Source organism: Mirounga angustirostris, unplaced genomic scaffold (genome assembly GCF_029215605.1).
Source record: "Mirounga angustirostris isolate CCGP_5_RB_7025 unplaced genomic scaffold, mMirAng1.0.hap1 SCAF_10, whole genome shotgun sequence".
NCBI classification, from domain to species: Eukaryota; Metazoa; Chordata; class Mammalia; order Carnivora; family Phocidae; genus Mirounga; species Mirounga angustirostris.
In genome coordinates, this window is record NW_026991718.1 from 43,305,963 (window position 1) to 43,331,898 (window position 25,936).

General features: G+C 39.3%; 1 protein-coding gene across 6 annotated transcripts in view; it reads right to left on the reverse strand.

Annotated features, from left to right (window-relative positions):
* Positions 1-25,936, reverse strand: part of CTNNA2 (catenin alpha 2) — a 969,847-nt gene that overhangs the window by 224,934 nt on the left and 718,977 nt on the right. For all 6 annotated transcript variants that reach the window (XM_064573571.1, XM_064573572.1, XM_064573570.1 and 3 more), the window contains one exon: positions 16,749-16,901. In XM_064573571.1, the coding sequence (XP_064429641.1) occupies positions 16,749-16,901 (153 nt within the window). The remainder of the gene's footprint in view (positions 1-16,748; positions 16,902-25,936) is intronic.

Sequence of the window (25,936 nt, forward strand, 5' to 3'; positions counted from 1 at the left end):
AAAGAATAAAGTTGATTCAAAGTAACCACCCAAAACATTACTTTCATCATGTCAGCTCCTTTGGTTGCTTTCTATAACCAAATATTTGCCTGAGCAAATGGCAGGAGTGAAGGCTCAGATAGCAAATTTGTGATACGTCAGAGCACTAAGGAAAGCTATTAATTGCACAAGAGTTTGTGGAGTGTTTCTCCCTTTTTAAGAAAGTAACAGAAAGAGGGCGCCTGGGTGGCTCAGTTGGTTAAGCGACTGCCTTCAGCTCAGGTCATGATCCTGGAGTCCCGGGATCAAGTCCCGCATCAGGCTCCCTGCTTAGCAGGGAGTCTGCTTCTCCCTCCGAACCTCACCCCTCTCATTCTCTCTCTCTGTCATTCTCTCTCTCTCTCAAAAATAAATAAAATTAAAAATATATATATTAAGAAAGTAACAGAAAGACAAACCAAGGCAGATTGAGACCAGGCCAACCTGGGGAATTCCAACCCAAATTTAACTCTCAAATAATAAGCGTTTATTGAGCATGTGTGATGTCTGCCCCAGTCTTACTTAATAACTGGTCCTAAAGCTTATTGTGATGTGAAAGAGAGTGGCCCTTGTCATCCTTGTCATCTCCCATATTCTTCTCTGTGTGCATCTCTCTGAGCACGTTATTATCTACCTACCTTCTCCTCTAATACCCATACCTGTCCTTTTTCATCAGAGCCGCAGTTTCAGCCAACTGCCTTAGTGAAAAGAAATCAGCGAGAGAATCCTAATGAGGTGTTTCTATTTGAACAGTTAAGTGTCCCCTTCTAGAAGTAATATCAGGCCTTTAAGACATTCTTAGGCGTTGAGAGTTTAGGAAACATTAAAGATCACAGGGAAATCATCTGGGGACAAGTTTTCACCAACTTACTTATGGGGAGAGAAATTAGTGAGAGTTTTGAGTAACAGCAATTTCAGAGGTAATTATAATTAAGAAATAGACCTTCAACCTATTTCTTCTGTCATCTGGTCATTTTATTCAGATAGAATAACGTGTATTACAAACTAACCAATGTAGGTAAGGAGCACTAAATGTACACAATTACATTTATGATATACATATTTATTTTCCTTCAAGATTACAGAGAAGTGATCTTGACTAAGGACTATTTTGTCCCTTAGGGGATCTATGGTGATTTCTGTAGCATTTTTGGTTGTCAGAACTAGAGGACAAGGTACTACTGGCATCTGGTGGGCAGAGTCCAGGGACGCTGCTAAACATCCTACAATGCACAGGAAACCCTCTCACAACAAAGATTTATGAGCATAAAATGTCAATAGTGAAGAGGTCGAGAAACCCTACTGTAATTATATTTTCTTCATTAAACACTTCGATCATCATAACCTCTATGCATGTATAAAATTTCACTCAGAGGAGATCAGCTCTTTTAAAATCATGATCACCCACATGTTATTCCAGAATGTTATGCAATCCCAAGTACACCACATTCTGCAAAATCATAAATTTCTTTGAGCAAAGAGTTAAGTCCTTTGAAAGCTATAGTGGAAGATAACTTAATAAGTTATTGTGGCTAGGAAATGACAAGTGACTTTGTGAAAATGAAAACCTCACTTAACTGACTTCCTCCTTGGAGGAAAACTTGTAATGGAAAGAGTCACTTCACAGTGAAGTTCTCCAAGACAGGCTGAAGAAATATAAGTTTCAATACTCTCCTTGTGGATTTATACTTGTTCAGGGCAAGAAAATCACTTGTACAAATGCCGTTGGTACTTTCTGACCGTGAGAAACTATTCAGAATTCTGCGGCAGCCATTTATTGATGGTATTTGAGCAAAAGCTCTTCCTCCAAAACTCTAGTGAAGCAACTGGGACAAAGGCTGAATTGTTTTCATTTTGAGAAAAGCAATTGTTACTCTCAAAATTCCAGGCAAAAATCAAACAAAGAGAATTCACTGGATATTAGGTTTCTCCCTCCCTCAAAAAAAAAAAAAAAAAAAAAAAAGAATCAGGGCAAGTAATGGGCAATAATATAACCAGTATATGTAGATATACAAGGCACTAAAACCTACAGATATATTTGATGCCTACTTAAAGGATTTATGGTGATAGAAGGAGGACCATGGGGATAAATAACAGAGGTCAAACAGAGTGTATGAAGTCAATGAGAGGGGGAAATGGTCCTCAAGGCAAAATTCAAGGGCAAAGAAATAGCAAGATTACAACTTGTGATTATGATTCTGAGCTGTGTCAGGTAGAGCAGTTAGTGGAGGCAACCAGATTCCCTGCCTTCCTGCCCATTAAACCTTCCCCTTCCCAATTTCCACCAGTATGAACCCTTCAGTCTTCCTTCTCCTGCCACCCTGAGCTTCTGACCTTGCCATGGCAGCGTGAACCACACCTCTTGCACTGTTCCTAACTGTATTTCCAGTTTCCTCTGCAAGAATGGGACCTGTCGGGGTGCCTGGGTGGCTCACTTGGTTGGGTGACTGCTTTCGGCTCAGTCCCAGGATCTAGTCCCGCATCTGGCTCCCTGCTTGGCGGGGAGTCTGCTTCTGCTTCTGCTTCTGACCCTCTCTCCTCTCGTGTTCTCTCTCTCATTCTCAGATAAATAAATTAAATCTTTAAAAAAAAAAAAAAAAAAAGAATGGGACTTGTCCTCAATCGTTGACTGCCCTTCAATGAGAGTCTGGCAATGTCTTTGTCAACTCTGTACTTTACCCGGGCAGGAATGATTCACCCTCCACAGGGGGCAGTAAGGGGCCCACCCGAGCTTCTTCCCCAGATGGGTATAAGGCTAAGATGTTAGAGGTCCTCTGATGGGGACAAAGACGTGCCAGGAGTCCTTGGGCACCTGAAAAGTATACCAATTTGAATATAAATTGCAAATTTGGGTGTTGTTGTTGTTGTTGTTTTTAAGCTCCATGTAACAGATACTTGAAGGTGCCTACTTGAAAAGACTTGACTTTTTGAGCTACTTGACTATGGGATCAAAACAGCCTCCTTAGCTGGGTGTTACAGTGAGATCGGTCAAATCACTGCCTATTTTTAGCTTGCAAAACTACTGATCCACAGGAAATTCTGCTGCCCCACTGCAGTTAACAACCTCCAAGCTTCTGTCTCCACATGGAGACTGTCATAACATTTTACAGAAAATCTGCAATGCCATTCCTCATACAGGCAGTCTGAAGTGCATTTTTGCCCATACATTATAGGCTTCAACATCAAAGCATCTTGTGTTTTGAAAGTAAGTTACAAACCAACGTTTTTAGAAAATTTAAAATAAGAAAACAAAAAAATAAAAACTACGTGGGTGTGTGAGGGAAGCTAGTGGGACTGATGCCTTGGATCCTTCCACATAAACCTGGTAAGGGAATCATTCACTCAGGACATTTTAGAGATTTGGAGAAATATGTTTGTGTTTTCAGTCTTCCAGGAAAACATTTAGGAATGATAAATCATGGGCTCCTATTGTTTTAGCATAGAAAAGAGCAACTTGTCAGTCTAAGTAAGAAACTATATTTTGGTGGCAACTGGCATATGAAAACATTGACTCAATTCCCAGGTACCTTGGATATGTGAAATTCACACTCTATGGCATAGAATGTCTGAATAGGAGGGCAGCAATCTGGTTGGAAATGGCAGTGGGCAAATTTCTGGAAGGTGCATTTGTATTACAGGCAGTTTTTACTTTGATTTTGTATTAAAGGTCAATTAAAACATCTTTTTTTTTTTTTTTTTTCCTAAAGAGGCTCATATTGTATCTACATATGATAGAAAAAAATATTTGTTCTTGGGGCGCCTGGGTGGCTCAGTCGGTTGAGCGACTGCCTTCGGCTCAGGTCATGATCCCGGGGTCCTGGGATCGAGTCCCACATCGGGCTCCCGGCTTGGCGGGGAGCCTGCTTCTCCCTCTGACCCTCCCCCCTCTCATGCTGTTTCTCTCTCGCTCGTTCTCTAATAAATAAATAAATAAAACCTTTAAAAAAAAATTGTTCTTTAGATCAAAGAATGGGTGTCTGTGTCTAATATACATACCCACATACTCATACATGATGGAGTGGCTCTGAGGGGCAGAGAATACTTTTTGGAGATTGGAGTGGGATATGCTATAGAATGCCAAACCACCTACTGTTCCTTGGCACCATTCATGACTATTGGCTTTCACCAGCAGGCACTAATAAGCCTGCAGCAAAAGAGAAAAAATGCAAGCTTTTAATTCATATAAATAAGTTATCTCATAAACAATTTAGCTAATATGAAGATTTTTCTCTGTGGCAGGCATTGACCTCTATCCTCTCTTTGGTTCCCACCTATATAATCACCAAGTTGATTAACAGCCATTCAAACCTATCTTTCAGACACTGGGTCGGTCACAGATAAAAGCCATGGGAGTATGATAAGTAGTGATGGAATCCATATTTTTGGTTACTTTATGCTCCAAGACAGCTTAGCCACCAACTACACCCCAAGCTTTTTCAGTTGTATATCTACTTGAGTCAAGAGGGCACCAGTAAACTATTGTAGTGACATGTTCTTTTTGTAGTCCCCAAATTCCAGTTTCAACTACAAATGCATTCTAGAACAGGGCAATTATTTGGGTCTTTCCTTTTCCTAGAATCTGAAATCACGAAAGGTCCTTAGAATACAGAATGTCAGAGATGGATAGGACCTGAATGATGAAGTGCCAGATGCAAAGTATGAGGGTCAGAGGATTATAGTAATTTTATCATTCTCACAGCCGTAGGGTAGATCATTACACCATCAGAGAAATCCCAGTCATCAGATGCAAAGCACCCAGAGTTGATTTTTAAGGTAAGGGTTGAAATTACATATATGCTGAGCCTCAGGCTGGCCACAGGGCTCTGTAAAGTTAAACTCCACACCTTCTAAAGCTAATGGAGTAATGGTAATCTGAAAACTTGTTTTTAGTTCAAAAGAGCAATGCTCCAACATATCATCCCTCCCAAACTATGGCTCCAGGCTGGCCAGGGGGCTTTGTGATACAAAAAGCCCTTAGAGCTAACAAAGACTGAACACATGAGCGTCGAAGTGGTTTTTTCCTGGGCAGTTAAAAACTTCTTGGTATTAAAAAAAAACACATCATTTTTAATGGGGCTCAATTTTTCATTTTTTGCACTGACGGGGTCTGACCTTAATAATGTAAGGTTATACTACATAGCAAAGTCTCTGAGTTAACTGGACTAAATATACATACCTTAAACAGTTGCAGAAAACATAACTACAGAGAAAACACACACACACATACAGAGAACAGTCACTCCCTACATGGATGATGAAACAATAAAACTCATTATTTAGTAGAACAAAAGACCAAATATCTCCTACCCATCTGCAGCAGTGACACTGAATGTCACCCTCCAAAGTCTGATCCGGCAGCACCACAATCATAGCCCAGACCCCAGGTTCTTCAGAATCTTCCTAATTCACAATAATACTACTCTTCTCAACTTCGGAGAGTAGACTAAAAGAATATTAATATAGTGCTGGGTTAAGATTTTATTATGGTGAGGACAAACTGTTAATAAATGTAAAAGGCTAATAACTATAAATATATATATATATATATATATATATATACACATACATGTACAGAAAAGGAGAGAGAGAGGGGTGGGAGGAGGGAATTCTGTCTTTGTCACTTACTCATCAGCTGGTGATTTGGGTGACTTTGGTCAGGCTGCTTTTAGTCTCCTTGGGCCTCAGTTTTCTAATCTGTGAAACTATGATATTGATGATTAAAGCATCTACTTGTTAAGAGGACTAAGAGAGATAATATGTGGAAATTACAACAATATCTGGCATAGAGAAGCTAAGTGTTGATTATCTTTCCTCGTCTCCTTAGGTATGGGCAACATAGTTAACTGGTCTCTCTTTTCTGGATGTTTCTTCTAAGTGTACTTAACTCACCTTTTGGATGAATTTTGGGGGTAGGTCATGGTGGGACAAGGTTTTATCCAGATGCCAGGAAACCAAGTTTTTGTGGAAATTAACAGTCCATCTTACATCTGAAAAAGAATTGACTTCAAAAAATGGCCTTGCACTTTGCATATTGACTATGTCGTAAAGACTGAAATGTAACCTGGAAGTGTTTACATTATGTGCGGTAGTTAACTCAAGCAATGCAGTAGACCTTTGACATGAAATATTTAAAGTCTTTAGAATCTATGATTTGCAAGCAACCTTGAAAGTCCATGGCGTTTAGTAATTTGAGCAGGCATAAATGATGTAGGCTGTGGAGATGAAGATTCATGAAGCTAGTAAGTAAGATTAACTTATGCCAAATACCAGTACCAAAAAGCAGCTTGGATGATCTACCACACTAGGGTGTATAGGCATTCACTTACAGTAATATGTGTTATCCCCAGGGCTGTGTGCAGTCAAGTATGGCTCCTCTCTGAAATGTGACTAGAGAGATATGGAACCTGTACAGAAGAAGCTAACATTTCCAAGCAATTACTTTGGGGCCAGGCACTGTACTAACTACTTACATGAAGGATTGGACTCTAATCTGTATGTACACTTTGGACAAGAGCCTGGGAGCAGTGTTGCAGTGGTTAACTGCATGGTCTCTGGAGTCTGGGATACCTGGACTGGTGCATGAATTCTGCCTCTATCTGTATGACATTGGGTAAGTTATGAAGCTTCTTGAAACCTCAGTTTTCTCATCTGTAAAATGGAGTGGAAAAATAACAGCTACTTCATTAGGTTGTCAAAAGCATTAAATAAGGTAATGAGAGCTTACAAAGAAACTTAGCCCTATATTTAAATAATTACTAGGAGTTTAAGATGAATGCTTGAACTTTTTGGTAATGCTTTATTGTGTGCTATAGGAAAAATTATATAATATGGCAGAGTTTAGGAATCAGGGAATTCGAAGAGTGATGGAATTGGACTATGAACATCTTCAAAGACAGAAAAAAATACTGTTAAGTTTAACAGGTGCTTAAGCTGAACAAAATAGCTCTTTATAAAATATTATGATTTGCAGATTTGTTATGGCTCGATTATTTGAGAAATTCCACTAATTCAGTTCAAATGTACTAATTGGATTGGGGAGGGCAGCATTGAGAAAAAGATAATATTCAGTTTGTACTTTTAAAAAAGCATGGAGACCCAGTTCCATCAATGTAGTTTCTGATGCAGCTTTTCTTGATTTTCTTTTTGGTTCACAGTTTGAATCAAGACCCTATAATTTGCAAAGCTCTACTGTATTTATTAAAACCCAAGATATTTGTGTAGGGTTTTCAGGATCACACCCGTCAAGAAGCTGCAGGCAGAGCCAATCAAGAACCAGTCTGAGAGGGCGCCTGGGTGGCTCAGTTGGTTAAGCAACTGCCTTCAGCTCAGGTCATGATCCTGGAGTCCTGGGATCGAGTCCCGCATCGGGCTCCCTGCTCGGCGGGGAGCCTGCTTCTCCCTCTGACCCTCCCTCCTCTCATTTGCTCTCTCTCTCTCATTCTCTGTCTCAAATAAATAAATAAAATCAAAAAAAAAAAAAAAAGAACCAGTCTGAGTGTAGGCTATGTTTTTTAAGAGTTCCAGGTGATTTCACTGCTGCAGCATGTCCAAAGGTCATCCCAGACTCCTGTCTGTCTCACAGCCTAACATCGAATACATTGGCTCGACCTTGGAAATATAACCCAAATCCAAGCACTTCTGCCCACACCTCCACTGTCTCTCCTCTAGTCAGAGCACCAATCCCTCGCTGGGTGATTAGATCCTTTTATCTATTCTCCCTTCTACTTCTGTCACTGCTGTATACTTCCCAGACAGCAGCAGAGTAATTCTCAAAATGGAAGTCAGATCATGTCATGTCTTTGTTCAAAGCCTTCAACAGATTAAAATATCTGAGCAAAATACAGTCTTTACACCCAGCCCTCAATCTCATCTCTGAAATATCTCCTCTCCCTCTGAGCTGCAAGCACACTGGTCTCTTTGTTCTTGATCAAACATGCCAAGCACACTGCCGCCTTGGGGGTCTTGGTTCTTTCTATTCCCACATTCTGGAATGTTCTTTCACTTCCTTCAGGTCCCTGCTTAGTAGTCATCTTAGAAGACAAGCCTCTTCTGCCCACACATGCCCTCCTTCATCATTCTCTATCCCACTGCTCTGTTTTATTTTGATCTTCAGCACTTAGTTCCACCTTCCTTATTGTACATTTATCTCATTTGTTCTGTCTTCGCCAGAAGAACGTATGCCCCGTGAGAGCAGAAAGTTTAGCTGGCTTGTTCATGGTTATATTGCCAGCAACTGTCAGCACACGGTGGCCACTCAGTACATTTGTTGCTGAATGAATTTTTCTGGATGAAGTGGAAAGGTTGATTGAGAAAAACAATTTACTCAAGGCTGAAACAGAGGCAGTCTGTGCTTTACTGACGATCACATTGATATTAGGGTTTGTCCCTATTTTCAAACCTTCCACTTGCTACAGAAACAAATCTCGCCCTGCGTGGCATGATGCCATCAGATGTAACTAAGAGGACGAAGCGGAGACTGGAGATTCCCTTGTCTAACTCATCACTGTTATGGCCTCAATCGTGTGCTTTACTGTGCCAGAACCAGCTCCCTGTCCTGCATCCTCGGTAACCAAGGATCAGGACAACTGCATGCTTGTGAGGCAGGGGGCAGGAGAGAAATGACAGCAGAGTGGGGGGCCCGACCTCAGGAGCATCATGACAGAGTCTGTTCAACTTCTCCCAGGCCTGCAAACAGCAAGGCCTTTCTCCTCGGTAGAAATGGGAGGTCTCCACATTAGTCCTTAGATCTGAAATTCCTCCTTTGTAGTTAATTAGGGAATTAAATAAGCACAATGCCTCTTTAGTAAGCCCAGAGGCACCTGTGTAGGGACCTGCAGCCGTGCTATTAAAATATATTACCTCGGGAGCCAAAAAGTTGGCAGTATCCCTGGCTGCATTTATTATTTTATTCATTCTTCAGGCAACATCTGTTTATTGAATACCTGCTATATGCTAGCCGCTCAGCCACATGCTGCAGTGTAGTTAGGAAACCATTTGATATGGCCTCTTCCTAAACGAATCACTAATCTAGCTGGAGAAATATCATAGAGTCATAGAGCTGGATGTGTGCAAATCAAAAGTAAGTTTCCACAAGAGCGAAAAACACAGGGAACTGATCTCATTTAGGGACATGATGTTCGAGCTTAAAGTTGGACAATGATTAGAAATGAGAGGAAGAGGTGGGATGGGGGGGGTCTGTCAGGAAAGAGACAACACAAGGGCAGGCCTGGTGGGGTGGGGCGAGGGAGCACGGCACACCTGACAAGTGGAAGATGGCTTGTGTCAGGCTGATACGTTGTGGGAAGTGGGGGAGGACAGGAAGACTAGCCTGGAGACTTAAGAAGGGGTCAAATCATGCAAGCCTTGCACAGTTCTTGAATAGGTTGGTCTTTTGCCTGAGAACAATAGGAAGCCTCTGAATGGTCTCAGGCAGGGACACTGAACGATTGATTTACATTTTTAGAAGTTCACCCTGGCTGCTGCTGTGTGCAGAAGGGATGGAAGGAGGGCCAGGCAGATGAGAGAGGGCTGCCAGGAGGACACTGCAGTCCATCAGACAATAGCATGTGTAGCTTGCATACGTATCTTTTGGTGCTTATGGTCGAGATGTAGGAGGAGGAAGAAAAGAGGAGCACTGACTAAGAAAGCAATGGAAAAGATAAAACCAGTTTGGAGGGTCTGAAAACAGCTGTATTGATTCTGCATCTCATTTTCCAGGTTAGTTTTTATTTCCTTTGCAACAATGCTTATTTTGCCTTCCTTTGCCACCCCTACTCAGACCACATTACTTTGGTACTAGGTTGCCATACTTTGCATTCCCTTTCTCCAAAAGCCTTGGAAAGGAGGTACAACAGGTGTCCTCTGATCAGCTCCACACACCCTGAGTCAGCTCTGCCTTGAAGCCCTTAGCTAAACCTCAGAGGGGATGATTTAGCTGGCCTCTGGAGATGAGGGAAAATAGCTACATTAAAACCATACAATTTTACTTGTTAAGGCAATCACGAAAAGCCAAATTAATTTTTTTCTGATTCATATTTTGCTATTTTCTAAGGACTACAACATTGTGTTATAGGTTGTGACACCCTCCATTCACTTCATCACATCAATCTCTGTGAACAGCAAATACCAAACTGGGAGAAATTGGCCCACAAATATGAGAAAAAAAAACATAAAAATTGATGGAAAATTGAATATACGATCATGAAACTCAATAACCAAAAAAAATGTTGAAGAGGGCGCCTGGGTGGCTCAGTTGGTTAAGCAACTGCCTTCAGCTCAGGTCATGGTCCTGGAGTCCCGGGATCGAGTCCCATATCGGGATCCTTGCTCAGCAGGGGGTCTGCTTCTCCCTCTGACCCTCCCCCCTCTCATGTGCTCTCTCTATCTCATTCTCTCTCTCAAATAAATAAATAAAAGCTTTAAAAAAAGTGTTGAAGAGCTAAAATTATCACCATTGATTCATAGATTATTTTATGTATTCATTCATTCTCCATTCAAAATGATCTGATATATAACTCTTAGATAATTTTCATTAATGGCAACTCAGAGCTCCATCAGAAGTTCTCAAACAGGGATCCAATGTGCCCTGGGAGAATTGTGAGGTGGTGTTCAGCAGAAGAAGGCACTAAGTGAAGGAACTGCAGGAAGCGGATGAGGAAACAAGATCGTTATTTCAATTCAGTAAGAACTGTTCTTATTGATTAATATGTTTCTTTAAGGTATGGAAGCTCAATATTTCCATTGCAAAAGAGATCTCAGACTAAAAATATTAATGAAACAAACAAAAAGTCCCCACAAACTTATCTAACCAGCTCTCTTGGGGATTTCTACTTCTAGCCCCAAAGGAGTAGCCAATAAGAGACCCACTCTCCTGCTGAGTACAACTAGAAATGCAGAATAAAAATCATTTCTTTGAAAGTATGGAACAGCTGCCAAGGGGATCAAAATCTAGACTAGCTCAAAAGGAATGCTCATTCAGGGGAGCCTAACTTTGTGCATTTCACTTTTTTTCCCCAGGAATTTGCTAATTCTTAGTGTTGAAAGAGAAACTGAGACACCAGATGGAAGGTAGCTGCTGAGAAGAGAATTATTTAGAGTTTCCAACAATCTCATAGGACTGGAGAGGCAAAAACTGGAGTCTGGAACAGCCAAGGAAGCAAAGGTCTCATGAAGAAGGGGGGTTCAAAGACTGGCACTTGATCACAGGTTTTTTTCTATTAAGATCTTTTCTATTAAGTTACATATACCAACCAGTCAAGAAGCAAATTAGGGGCACTTGGGCAGCTCAGTTGGTTAAGCATCTGACTCTTGATTTTGGCTCAGGTCATGATCTCAGGGTTGTGAGATCCAGCCCTGTGTAGGCTCTGAGCTGGATGTGGAGCCTACTTAAGATTCTCTCCCTCTCTGCCCCTCTCCCACTCTCTGCCCCTCTTTGGGAGGGGGAAAAAAAGCAAATTAAAAGAATCCAAAAAGAAAAATAAAATTTTCAACCATATTATGATGGTGGGAAAATAAAAACTGGAGAAACTGCTTCATAAATAAGGTGATATACTTAGTAACACATCCAGTCCTCTGGTTGTACTCCTGGTAGACTATTCCATAGGACTAGGGTAAAAGAAAGACAAAGACTACAGACTAGCCTCAAGTCACTTCAGTCTTTGGATTGAAATGGTCTCTCTGCTGCCTTTTATTTTATGTTTTTAATTTTTTAATTTTTATTTAAATTCCAGTTAGTTAACATACAGTATAATATTAGTTTCAAGTGTATAATTTAGTGATTCAACAGCTCATCACATCTCTGCCCTTTAGAGAATAGTGAATCCTTTCTGGAAAGAAAAAACACTATCCAGACTATAGTCTGAATGTTGGTGTCTGTCCTCCAAAATTCCTACGTTGAAATCTTAATATCCAATATGACGGTACCAGGAGGTGGAGCCATGGAGGCTCTAAGGTCATAAGGATGGTGACCTCATGAATGGGATTAACGTTCTTATAAAAGAGACTCCACAGAGATCCCTTACACCTTCTACTATGTAAGGAAACAGTGAGAAGGCCCTGGCTATCAACCAGGAAGAGGGCCTTCACCAGAATTCACCCATTCTGGTGCCTTGATCTTGGGCCTCCCAGCCTCCAGAACTGTGAGAAATAAATTTCTGTTGTTTATAAACCACTCAGTCTGTGGTATTTTCTTATAGCAGCCTAAACAGATTCCAACACAGACCCTTTATACTTTTCCATACAAATTTTGGCCATTTAATAAAAAATTAGCTGACATATAAAAAAATCCATAATCAAGGTAAAAATCAAGTAATAAAAACAGATGCCATAATAAAATATGTCTCCATTTTGGCGCCTTACAGAGCTCCACAATAGCTTACTTAAACTAATTCAAATTCAATTAAATGAAACATGGCACATTCCAGTCATCAGTCAGATATCAGGGGTGAATCATAATGAAGATTTTTACTCCATTTTGAATGTTTGATGGCTGACAGCTTTTAAGCTCCAGCCTTCCCCCTTTCTATTTTGCCCCACAACTGGGCAAGCAGCTATGAAAGCCCACCTTTTTTTCGATGCCAGTAGGGAAGTTTGAACCATTCAAACCCTAGCTCCCACACAGAGGTCTCAACCCCAATCCACCTCCCTAACATGATAAAAAACAAAACCACTTTTTCTTCTTTGTGATGAAGCTACTATGGACTAGCCTGGGTGCCTGCTCTGCTCTTCCTCAAAAGTCCTTTTTTTGTGACTAATAAACCTGCTCCTACCCTATTCATAGCGTGCTGAGTCATCAGTCTCAAAATACAAGCCATTTTTTGTGTGTGGCTGGGGAAGAGTTGTCCCCTCTGGGGCAACCACAAAACAAAAACAAAACTGACCCAAATATTGGAGTTCTTTGACTTAGATTTTAAAAATAACTATGATTAACATATCTCTTTAAAAGAGAGGATCTAATAATGAATTTACTAGAGAACTGGAATCAATGAAAAAAAGTTAACTAGAAATTTAAAAAATAATTGAATCCAATAGATCAGTTTCAAGCATATTGGACACAGATGGAAGCAGGATGAGTGAGCTGAAAACTAGGTCAATAGAAAATAACCAGATAAAAGCATAGCTTAGGGAAAAATTAAGCCTTAAATGCATATATTACTAAAATAAGAAGGCTAAAAATCAATGATGTGATTATTTATTTTAGAAAGTTAGAAAAACAGTAAGATATACCAGAAGAAAGCAGAAAAAATATAAAGATAACAGCATAAATAGATAAAATAGAAAATAAAATCTGCAAACTTTAAAGCTGTGTTATAGAAAATATTATTAAATTGATAAACCTCTTGCAAAAGTAATCAAGGGGTGCCTGGGTGGCTCAGTTGGTTAAGCATCTGCCTTCGGCTCAGGTCATGATCCCAGGGTCCTGGGATGGAGTCCCACATCAGGCTCCCTGCTCAGCGGGGAGTCTACTTTTCCCTCTCCCTCTCCCCTTGCTTGTGTTCCCTCTCTAGCTCTCTCTCTCTCCCTCTCTGTCAAATAAATAAATAAAATCTTAAAAAAAAAGTAATTGAGAAAAAAGAGAGAAGGTACCAATTAGCACTATAAGGAGTAAAAAATTTTTAAGTAATAATGCAGATACAGATTATTTTTAAAAGGAGAATATTATGGATAATTTTATGTCAAACAATTAGAAAATTAAATAAAAATAACAAATTCCTAGAATACAACTTACGAAAGCTGACCCAAAAAGAAATAGAAAAGTTAAATAGTCTTATGTTTAGTAAAAATAACTGAATGTGCAATTTGTAAACCTTTCCTCACATAAACACCTATTGCTTAAGTTGCTGTATCAGTGAATTCCTCCAAATATTAAAAAGAAATAATAATAAGTAATGGCAATCTTATTCATTTCCAAAAACTAAAAAGAAAGAACAATTTTCTACTCATTTTTTGAAGGAAAGCATAATTTAGACACTAACACTTCTGAAGGAGATTAGAGACAAAAAACATGTAAGTGTCTCAAAATGTTCAGAAAACTTGTTTGAAACAATTCTATACTCTTAGTGAATGAGTAATAAGAGAGAACTAAATTAAGCAAATAAAAATATCTGTAAGATGTCTATAACAATGATAGAATTAATGGTAACATCAAAATGTTCTCATGGAGATCTAGAAGTAACAAAAATATCAATTTTCACAATATTGTAATGACGGTCCTTGCTAGTGTAGGAATGAAAGGGAAAAAAACAAGGTAAAAGAATTGGAAAAGAAGAACCACAACAGTCATAATTTGCAGACAGCATGATTATATATACAGAACATCCAAAAAGAAACCAACTTCTGGAATTAGTTGGTGAATTTTCAAGGTCAATGGATATAAAATCAATATATTAACCAAATTTTTCACATTACAGACACAAACATTAAGGCCCAGAAAGATGCCTACTTCTATACAAGTACTTTCAAAATGAGAAAACTGGTGACTCTCAGCCCAGTGCTCCAGCTTTTTTTTACATGTATGCATCAGCAATCTAGCACTTGTTTGAAGGACATAAGCTACAGAAATGGTTTTGATTCCAGTCCTCTCCAATCAAACAGAGGCCAATCCCACATCTCAGTCCTTCCATCTCCTAGGCACCAAGACATTCCAAAATGCTGCTGGCTGCAGTAACCACCCAGGGGTAATGAAGGGAATAACTGAGGGAAGCAAAACAATGATTTTCTGAAACACGGAGTTCTGGCTGACCTGAGCTTCTGCTTCTGCCACAAGTTTAGGGTCAAGGATTATTCACAGTAGCTGGATACCCCTACAGTGAATCCTACAGATGGGATGAGGGGATATGGTAAATGTGTCCAGAGTCTATCACAGGAGAAGGGAGAATGAGTAGACATGAGGGCTACTTGGGCTCACATTTACACAGGGCATCAAGTAAGTATTATCTCAAATGAAGCTATGTACAGAATTACAGAATAACACAACCAAGACTGGAAGTAGGTTATGTTTATCTCACAACTTTAAACACATGTCCCTTTTTCTGTCCACCATGCCTATAACACACCATTAATTAATGTTTTCTATAAATTCTGCAATTATCTTGTAAACATTGAAGTTATATAAATGCGATGATCTACCTCAATGTTAATACTACCATTTTATTACATATGAATACTTTAAAACTTTTTGTAGCATTCATTCAGTATTACTTCTTTTCTTCCTCCTCCCCTTCCCACTCTACCCCTCCTCTTTTTATAACTTCTCTTTCTTAAGACAAGGAAGTAGCCAGGGCTTCCAAGGTCAATCTTGGGAAGCCTGGATTCCTCAGTGGCCAAATGAACTGGAACATGGAGGTGGAATCTGAGGAGTGATGGAGTACTTGCCTTGTAGGTGAAGACAGAGCAAGATACTGCCTTGATGTCATTAAGTAGGTCTATTTTTAGCTCCAGACTGGTGTTGCCTCAAGACACTGGGGTTATGGAGGTAAGTTCAAGGGTTCTATTATTGTGGCCTAGGGTTTTGGACATTCAACTTGATGACTGCTGTCATGGGTGACAATGACTCAGCTTGTGTCCTAGAGGACCAGGGGCACCCTCTGGGCCCTGGTGGAGGACTTCCTGCTGGCCTGGTGTCTTCGGCACCAGAGGCAACAGCAGTGCTGGAGTAACCAAAAAGCAAGCTAAGTCGGTGCTTAGGCCTCAATTAAATCGGAACACAACCCTATCGTTCACTCCAAGAAAAATAGAGAAGATTTCACATTTGATGAGCTTATCCAGCATTTAATCTTGCCATCTGAAGAAAACAAGAAATAATCTATTTTACTCTTAGCTTGTATTTAAGTTGCCTGTCATTTTGAGTAATTTCATTTTATCCTAAATTAAAGTGTAGATATACCAGAGTTTTGTTGTTGTTGTTGTTTTTAAGTGCTCAGAGCCTGGCCTTGATAACTATTCCCTAAATTTGTCAGGATCTTTTCCCCTTCTATACTCTTCCTCTGGCACTCATGCACTTCCTATTTAACATCTCTAAGTTTCTATTCAGTCCCACATCACTAAATCCAACCTTTGCCATGCTGTTGGTTTTCAGCTCCTAGATATAAGCAGCTTGATTATCATTTCACTTTTATTTTGTTTGCCTTAAATAAATATTTTTTCAATATTACATAGCACAATTCTGCATTTATAAAACAACTCCCACAGGATTCTCAAACACAGAATATACTTAGGACTCTGAACTTGATCCTGCTGCCCCAGGATCCTTCATCAGGAATCCCAGTATCTCTTTGGGAAAAGTGAGACACTTTTTTCACTAATTCATAATGTGGCCAGCTAATCTAAGCTCAGGGACATGGAGTGGAGAGGGGGATAAGGAAGAAGAGAAGGGTATAGTGTTTAAACTTCCATTTGGCAATTTTTATTCTATTCCCTCAAATCAAAGCTGGCATTCAGCACTTTGGAGCATCTCTTCTACCTCTCCTGTCTCAGCCTCTACCTATTGTTCGGGAAAATTAGCACACATGTTCCAGAACATGTTTAGAATTGTGGGATAGAGAAAGGAGAGAATACTGATAACCTTCCTCTTCTGCAAGGGATAGAAGCATCAGAAGGTAAAAGAAAGATAGGTTCCAAGACTTTATTTCTCCAGGAAAACCACAGAAGGGTTATCTACTGAAATTCCAAGACTGATACGTGGAGATTAAACCCAGCAATAAATTCTTCTCTTCAGGCTTCTCCTGACTTACCTCCACCAGCTTGTTGGCATGCTCACGGAAAACCTGGGCATATTCCTTCACTTCCTTCTCATTCCCACTCTTTGCAGCCTCAATGAGAACTAGCAAAGGGACATTGGTTTCCAAGAAAGAATCAGATATGTGATCCATCACTGCTTTCCGAAGCTGCAGTAAAAACAAAAACAACACACACACAATTAAGGAATAGAAGAATGGTATATTTATGACTCTGTTACTCACTTAGCAATATGGATTAAATTACTGCCTGAGAATAAAAATTTTTCTAAACTATGCCCAGTTCTCATTATCCCTGGAAATAATTTTCAACTCTTTTTAATTTTCCCAGTGCATATTATATCAAAGGAAAACAAAGAGATTGATAAATGCTTCTGAATTAACTTTATTATATGTCAGTTTGAAAGTTACATATATGGCCTGTAGCTTAATACATTATAGGCGCTCTCCTATCAAAAGTCTATTTTCCTCCTTCATTGACTCAAATGTCTCCCTCCAGGAAGTTTTGAATCACGATACATCTCAAGGACACAGGACTCAGTTCAAGGCTCTTTAGAAAAAGGAGAAATCTAGGCATCAACCAGCAAGTACGGAGAGCTTTAGATGATGAGATGGGCCTTGAAGTCATGCCTAAAACCTCACCTTTTTGCAGTAGACTGCCCTTTCTACATCCATTGTTGGAATCTGATGGAGGTAGAAACATGAAACCTCTCATAATCTCAAAGTGCTATGATGATATAGTTGCAGTGCTCCAGAAAGAAGTACTTAGAGTTATTCTTCAAGGTAAGTAAAAATAAACATACCCAAATATCTAACAATGCATAATTACACATCATTTCCACATTGTTAAAATGGGAAGCAGGGCAGCTGCATGAAAAAAAAAAAAAATGAAACCATACCTGGAAAATCACCTCAGGACTGCTTTGCTCAAAATTGTCAGGATGTATAGAGGGAGAAAACACCCAAATAAATGCAAGAGAAGATGGTAAAAAATGGGTATGTTTTCCAAACAAGTAAACCTACTCAGGAATACACAGGCAAATCTTTTGGGAGGGTGATACATACATATTTATTATTGGTCAGAAGGAAAATTTTGAACAAATCTCAGTTCCTTTTTGTGTTAATTACCATAAGGTATGTATGTGTGTATATATAACTTAGTTTGGTTTACCTCTGAATGGGGCTTGATATTTCACCATAAAAAAAAATATATGCAAAGTTAACATTAGTCAGCTACTTATTTGGTGGCGTGTGTTAAACTACAGCTTGGGAATAATGTGGGCTTATTGGTGAGCTCATATATTCCAGATACACACAATGTACCAGATATTCAAGTAAGATCTTTACATATGATATCATTTAATCCCCAAAACAACACCATAAAATAGGCACTATTCTTTTTTTTTTTTTAAGATTTTATTTATTTATTTGACAGAGAGAGACACAGCGAGAGAGGGAACACAAGCAGGGGGAGTGGAAAGGGAGAAGCAGACTTCCCACTGAGCAGGGAGCCCAATGCGGGGCTCGATCCCAGGACCCTGAGATCATGACCTGAGCCAAAGGCAGACACTTAATGACTGAGCCACCCAAGTGCCCCAAATAGGCACTATTCTTTTTTTTTTTTTAAAGATTTTATTTATTTATTTGAGAGAGAGAGAGAGTGAGAGAAAGAGCTCAAGAGGGGGTAGGGTCAGAGGGAGAAGCAGACTCCCTGCTGAGCAGGGAGCCCAACGTGGGACTCGATCCCAGGACTCCGGGATCATGACCTGAGCCGAAGGCAGTTGCTTAACCAACTGAGCCACCCAGGCACCCTAGGCACTATTCTTATACCAGGTTTTCAAATGAAGAAAATGGGACTAAGAAACATTAAATAACTTGTCTGCAATCATAAGGTAGCAAGTGGCAGTGCCCACAGTAAGAAGGTCTGAAGGGGACAGTGCAGTAAACACTTGAAACTGATCTGCCATGGCTATCTTCCAGGACAGAATCCCACATGAAGGAGAAACTATTGGGAGTATAATCAAAACTGAACTTGACAGGGACAATAGAGGTAAAAGAAAAAGAAGGCCCAGATGAACAGAGAGCCAGGCTATCTCACCAATCAAGCCACCATATTTCCTAACATCACACAAAAATAACAGAAGTGAGAGCTCTGTGAAGCTAGAATAGCTAAGTGCATCAAGCCTCTTTCTAAACTTTCAAGGAGAGTGAGTTCACATAAAAATGAGCAACTTAAATTATCAAGGTCAAAACTCATATAAAGTTATTACAAGAAAAATGAGAAAAAGGAAGAGAATACCATCCTTACACACACTGAAAACATGCCAAAAACATATACCTATAAAACAGAATAAAACTGTAAACTGCTATCTCAAATAAATTAAAGTACACTAAAAAATGATATAAGATATGAAAAAAGACATAGATTAGAAAAAGAAAATATAGAATGAGGTCATGAAACTATTTTTAAAAGATTTTATTTACTCATATGAGATTGAGAGAGAGCAAGCACGAGCAAGGGGTTGGGGGAAGGGGGCAGATGGAGAGAGAAGCAGACTCCCCGCTGAGCAAGAACCCCCAACCTGGGGCTCGATCCCAGGACCCCTAGATCGTGACCTGAGCCAAAGTGAGATGCTTAACCGACTGAGCCACCCAGGTGCCCCTAGATCATGAAACTTAAGAAAGAGTTATAAATAAAAGAAAAATCCTTAAAAAAAAAAAAGACTAAAGAATGAATAAACACAATAGCAAATGCCTTAAGAGAAGTGGAAAGAGAAAAGAAGGACAACATTTTAAAATCCAAGAGGGGCGCCTGGGTGATGCTGTCATTTAGGCATCAGACTCTTGGTTTCTGCTCAGATCGTGGGCTCAGGTCATGATCTCCGGGTCATGGAGAGTTCTGCTTGGGTTTCTCTCTCCCTCCCCCTCTGCCCCTCCCCTGCTCTCTATCTCTCAAATAAATAAATCTTCAAAATAAATAAATAAAATCCAAAAGAAAAGATTTTTAAAAATTTGAGAAAAAGTGACAAATACTGAAGATAGATGAAACAAATTAATATATGGGTACCAGAGGTCCCTGAAGAAGAAAATCAAAACAAGAAAACAGAACAAATACTAAACATTATAACTCATAAAAACTTTCATATACATATAAACTACATTCTGAAAGGACATATCATGTACCTGAGAAGACTGATGCATATTCTCAAGCAAAATAACTGGATTCTAAAAAATAAACAAGAGAGGAAATTCTTGTGCATTTAGGCAAATAGAACACATGACTTATAAAGGAAAGAAAATTAGATGCTCTTCAGATTTTTCAATAGCAAAGCTTTATGCCATAAGAAAATGAAATACTATAATTTAAGATACTCAAGGAAAGAAAATGTGAGCTAAGAATTTTATAGCCAGCAAAACTGACTTTGAAGAATATAAGGCACAGAAAAAATTTGATCAGTGTGCAAGAACTCAGAAAATACTGTTCCCATGAGACTTTGTCAGGGAATTTGTTAGAGAAGGAACTTTAACAATCAAAAAAACTCAAAAAAGGGGTGCCTGGGTGGCTCAGTCGTTAAGCATCTGTCTTCAGCTCGGGTCATGATCCCAGGGTCATGGGATCGAGCCCCGCATCGGGCTCCCTGCTCAGCGGGCAGCCTGCTTCTCCCTCTCCCACTCCCCCTGCTTGTGTTCCCTCTCTCGCTGTGTCTCTCTCTGTCAAATAAATAAAATCTTTAAAAAAACCCAAAAACTCAAAAAGTATCAATATGAAACGGACAGTGAGCATTAGATAAACACTTGTTGATAGAACTAAGAATATATGATGGTTGAATAAGAGGGATTATCATACGAAGTAGTTACATGCTCTGGCAATGAAGATATAATATAACACTGCCAAAATGAGAAGAAAAAGGGAAGAGGATATACAAATATATTTTAACCATTTTATGTAACTTTAATTATAATGGTAGTATGAATATTATTGTTCCTACACTACTGTGTTCAAAGGTAGAATAAAGCAAATAATTAGTCATGAGAATTTATCTCTTATCTCCTTTGTCCTTGTTAATGAGTATTGGTGTATAAGAAAGAAGATAAAATACAGAAGAGGTTTAGGAAATACCCTATAATCCTAGATTTGAAGAAGAAATATCAATATGAAGACAAGATTTTAAACTAAACACATACTATTTCCCAGTTCTGTCCATTGAAAAGGCCTAAAAACAATGGCCAGGCCAATAACAATGAGCATTTTGAAACAAACACAGTCTTCCACTAAAACAGACCAGGGCTTCTTGGAGAAATGGTTAGTACTTTGAGGCTCAAATACAGCAAGAGGCCTGAAATACCTTATTATGCCTTTAATAGCAAAGAGCTATCAAAGACTACTAAGGATCATGTAAAAATAACTCAGGAGCCTCCCACTTGGCCAAAGACCAGACAATTTGAACTTCACAAAAAAATCCAGTGGATTGAAACCCATCAAATATATTTAAATATATGAGTTTATAGTGACTAAAAAAAGAAAATAAAAAATTAGCTGGTCACCTTTAGACGATGACAAGGAACCAATTCATTTCTCTTGAAAGAATCAAGACTATATATTGCCTTTCCTATATAAACTGAAATTCTTTATGAAGAAACTGTTTATAAACTTCCTCCACTTAAATGAAAACAGAATGATAGAATACCACCATTTTGCAACCTTTAATGAATTAAAAAATCTAGGCAATGAACATTAGTGGTTGAAAATATTACACACACACAAAAGACAACCAGACACTATGTACCTTCTGATGAAATGGCACAAATCCAACTATAGTGTTGCCAAAGGGATCAAACCTGAAATGGGTAGAGGCTCTGGATCCCCCTAGTTATTTGCAGAAAATACAGAATAGCATATGGAACTGCATCACATGCATCTAATCAGCCAAATGCAAACTGTGGAAAACTTACAGTACAAGCCATCCGGGTTCTTCAACAGATGGATTACAAGCAAAAGAAAGGGATGAGCAGGGATGCAACAGATTAAGAGACTAAAGAGATCTATCCCAAACTGTGGGCAAAACTAAATTTTATCATCTGACGATGTGCATCAGGGTGATTAAACCACAAAGAAACAGAAGGAAGTCAACATAATGGTTACTTTGGAGGGAGACAGGAAGCATAGAAAGGAGTTTTAGGGAGGTTGGCAGAATTCTATTTCTTGACCTGCATAGTAGTTATGAGTGTTTGGATAATAGTAATTTAATAAACTAAATGTTCATAGTGTGTGGATTCCTATATCTGTGTTCTATTTTACAATAAAAAACCTAAAAAAAGAAACAAGCATTTCTAATGAACACTCCTCCATGTTCTTTTCCATTTCTATCTGGGTGGAATCCAGATGTGACACCCAAGGTGACCTGGGAAGCCATAACTGAAGAAGACGGACAACCCCCTCTCCAACAATCAATCTAACTCCCTGAATGCATGAAGTGTCCTGGAACTGGTCCAGTATTATTACATGATTAAGAATGCAATTCTATTGTGTTGGAGCCTTTGCACATTTTGAAGTTTATTAGTTAGTCTGCCCTAACTTAACTAGAACACATTGAAACATATTTCCTTTTTTTTTTTTTTCCCTTTTTTTCTTTCCTGCCCACTCTGTCTTCTTTAAGGCTGCCTTTCCTTCCTCAGATCCTTCCTACTTAAAGGGTGAACCACAGGCCTGCATAACTGCCAATTCCTGGGAGAAATGCAAACTTCCCACCCCATCGCAGACCTGCATTTCAATCAGAATCTGCATTTTAATAAGATGCGTAGGTGATTCAGTAGCACAATAAAGTTTGAGGAGCACCGCCTTAGAAGACCTATTGCATCAGTCAAGTTCTTAGTTGCAAACATTAGAAACTAATTCTGGCAGTTTTAAGCAGAAAGCCTATTCTGCTAGTTCGAAGAAGGAACAGAATTCAGAAATGTTAGAACACCTTGTGCTTTTGTGACATTAGCTTTTGATCCAAAGTCTTAGGCAAATGCACTTGATTTTTACCTGGGTAAAATATAGACTCAAATCCTGGGTCGTGTGCCAACGACACCTAGTTGCAAGGGTAAAGAAAGGAGGTATTGGGGAAAAGTATTTGCGAAAACAAATATATCGGCCATTTGACTTCTTATACCAAAATTCATATAATGAGGAGTTCCCCAAACACAGGAAGGGAATTCAGAGGCTGGACTCAAAAACAAAAGGATGGCCAATAAAGAATAGATCTGGTAGAATAATAATTCAGTTACTCAAGCATAGGCAGAAGGTGGACAAAATAGATATAGGAAATAATTAAAGATGAAGCATTGTTTATAAGGAACAAGATCAGAAACTATGAACTAGGACAGGAATGGAAACTATGCTACATTTCCTTTCTATGCCTACACCAGACATGATTAATCAATCACAGCATTCTTTTATGCTGAGCTCAAACACTATTTCATAATTCTCCTCAGCACAGGTAGCTAATACTAATCAATCCTATTTTTCCTGCAATGTAAAAGCTTTCTTTGCTGAAACTTCCCTGCAAGTTGTCTTTTTTGCATTCTAGTCTTTAGGCAGAATTGTCTGTGTATATCTGAGCAATCCACTGCCATCCTGACTTTTAGAAATAAAAGTTAACACCCAAGTGTCTAGGCTGGGCTGATGACATTTAACAAATGTCTGACTGTTTAACATCTGTCTTGCCATTTAGACAGATGTTTAGAAAAATCCTATTAACCGTATTAGCTTCTTCCCTAGAATTTTGTAAGCCATACCAACCAAGGTCAAATTTGGGGTAGAGGGTGATTTTAAATGGGCTCAACACTTTGAAACCTAACATCTTTCCATGGATGTGGCTCCTTCGGGGCTCTTCATGATTACTGACATATTTTACCATATTTTCTCAAGCTTTGGGATGTAATTGTTATTAAAAATGAAAAATCAAAGCAACAAAGTGTCTGGGCCAGGAGCCATCCAGCCTAGGGGGCTTGAGAAAAATTGAGCCTCATTAAGTCAGGCAAATTGTAGCCAGGCTGAAGGTCAATTAAGGTAATCAGTCAGTGCAGTAATCCACAGAAAGCCACTTTACTAAGCTAAGGTGCCATCCGTGCACACAGCCCACTGTTAATGATGGTATTGTTCATTGTTTGGGCTGGGGTGGGGGCAGATAGGGACAGAGGCATATCTATGATGCTGTGGGAGAGCATTTAGAGAATAATCACTGGTTTTGCTTTATTTTATTTCCTTTAAAAGAGAAAAAAAAATTCTTTGGCCATTCTATTCATTATCCTGATGGCACTATCTTCTATGAAGCAAAATCATTTTAATTGGGATACTAGCTTCTTTACTTAATGGAACCAATTACTTCTAAAAGGAAAAAAAAAATAAAACAGTTATCAGGCTTCAAGCTTTTCTCTATGCCCCCTTCTCCCATTCAGGCTCTACTGGACTAATTCAAAACGCAGCCGTCATCATTAGCGATACCTATGTTCATGGACCCAACAGCAAACATGTGATGGTTTAGTTTGGCCTGATAAACAGTCCTTGCCCTCTAGATTTTTCCTCTAGGAGTGCTAATAGAGCCAGGATAAAAGTTGGAACATGTCTTGATGGAATAAGAAGCACTGAGGCCAACTTACATAATTATATTGGATTTGTTATATTAATGACCCCAATTCTTCACTTCTCCTCATATGCATGCCCATTGCCATGTAACTCTGCAATGCCTGCCCTCTTTGGCTCTGGCTTGGGCCATGTGACATGCTTAGGGCCAATAGATGTTGGCCATCATGATGCATACGGGGGGTTTAAAGGCCTATTTACCACGGGGCTTGCTTCGTCTTGTTTGTTGCCATTTCCTTGAGAAGGACATGCCTGGGCTAGACACTTGTCTCCCGAGAAGGAAAATAAAAGTGCTGAATTGAACTGAGTCACCTTAGTCATTCCCGTGAAGGCCATCTTACGTCAGTCAAGAGCAGCTGAGCCCAGACACATGATGACCCCACCAAGGTGGCCATCCCAGACTAGTGAGAAACAAATGTTATTATTGTGTGCCACTAAAATGTTATCCGGCACTATTGTGACAACAGATAACTGATAAGATAATATACATGTTTAATTAGAATAAGTTTTTGTGGTCACTTAATCATCTTTTGGGGCAGACATCATCAAAATACATTTCTGATCAATCAATTAACTAGTTTGGTATCATTCTAATTCAGTTATTTTACCAAAATCACTGGATTAACAGTAGTCTGCTCTACATGTTCCATTATACAGCCATGGGCCATGCTTAAAAATATCACAGCTGCAATTTCTTATTTGTATAGATTTAACAAATCCCTTAATTCAAAAGTTACACTTAAGAGAAAAGTCATGGGGACTGAGACAAAGAAGGTTGGTCGGGGCTCGTCCTGAAGAATAGTAGCAGTGCTTGGCTCCTTCTTTTGGTTCCATTTTCTGCCCAGGATGCACAGGACTGTGTCAAAGTCCCCTTCTCCCTCCACAATAGGCAAGGGCAATTGTTTTCATTTGGAGAAGCAGGGAAATGTTGCTTTAGGATCCAAGGGAGTGCTGGGATTATTGTGAATCTTCAGGGGTCCTCAAGCCAGCATGTACATAGCTTGCTTTGGTGCTGGTAAAAATGTCAATGGAACATGGAGCCCACAGTTGCTGAGTGTAGTACAAGGAAGCGAAGGAGAGGTTGGCAGAATGGAGGGTATATATGGAGAAGGCAGAAGTAAACTGTAGCAGTGGGGCATGGAGGAAAGGTGGTGAGGAGGAGAGCAGTAAAGGATTGGGGGAAATTAATATTTCATATTTAAAAACTTTATTTATGCTTACTTTGTGCTAGACACTATTCTGAATGTTTAGAACAATTTGTTAATTTCTCTGAAAAGAGTTGGCTACAATTTTCTCCATTTTACAGTTGAGAAAATTGAGGCAATAGAATTCAGTCACTTGCCCACATTCACATGGCCAATAAATCAGTGGCAGTGGCAGAATTTGAACCCAGGCTGGCCTCAGAATCCATGCTCTAAATTAATACACATAATGTGTGTTTACATTGTGCCAGCTTTGCATACATTATTAACCAAAAGCAATGGTATGTATGATGGTGGAGTAAAAAATTTCAGGCACATATGTGATCCTGCTTCCTGATTAATGAGTGAAGTGCATA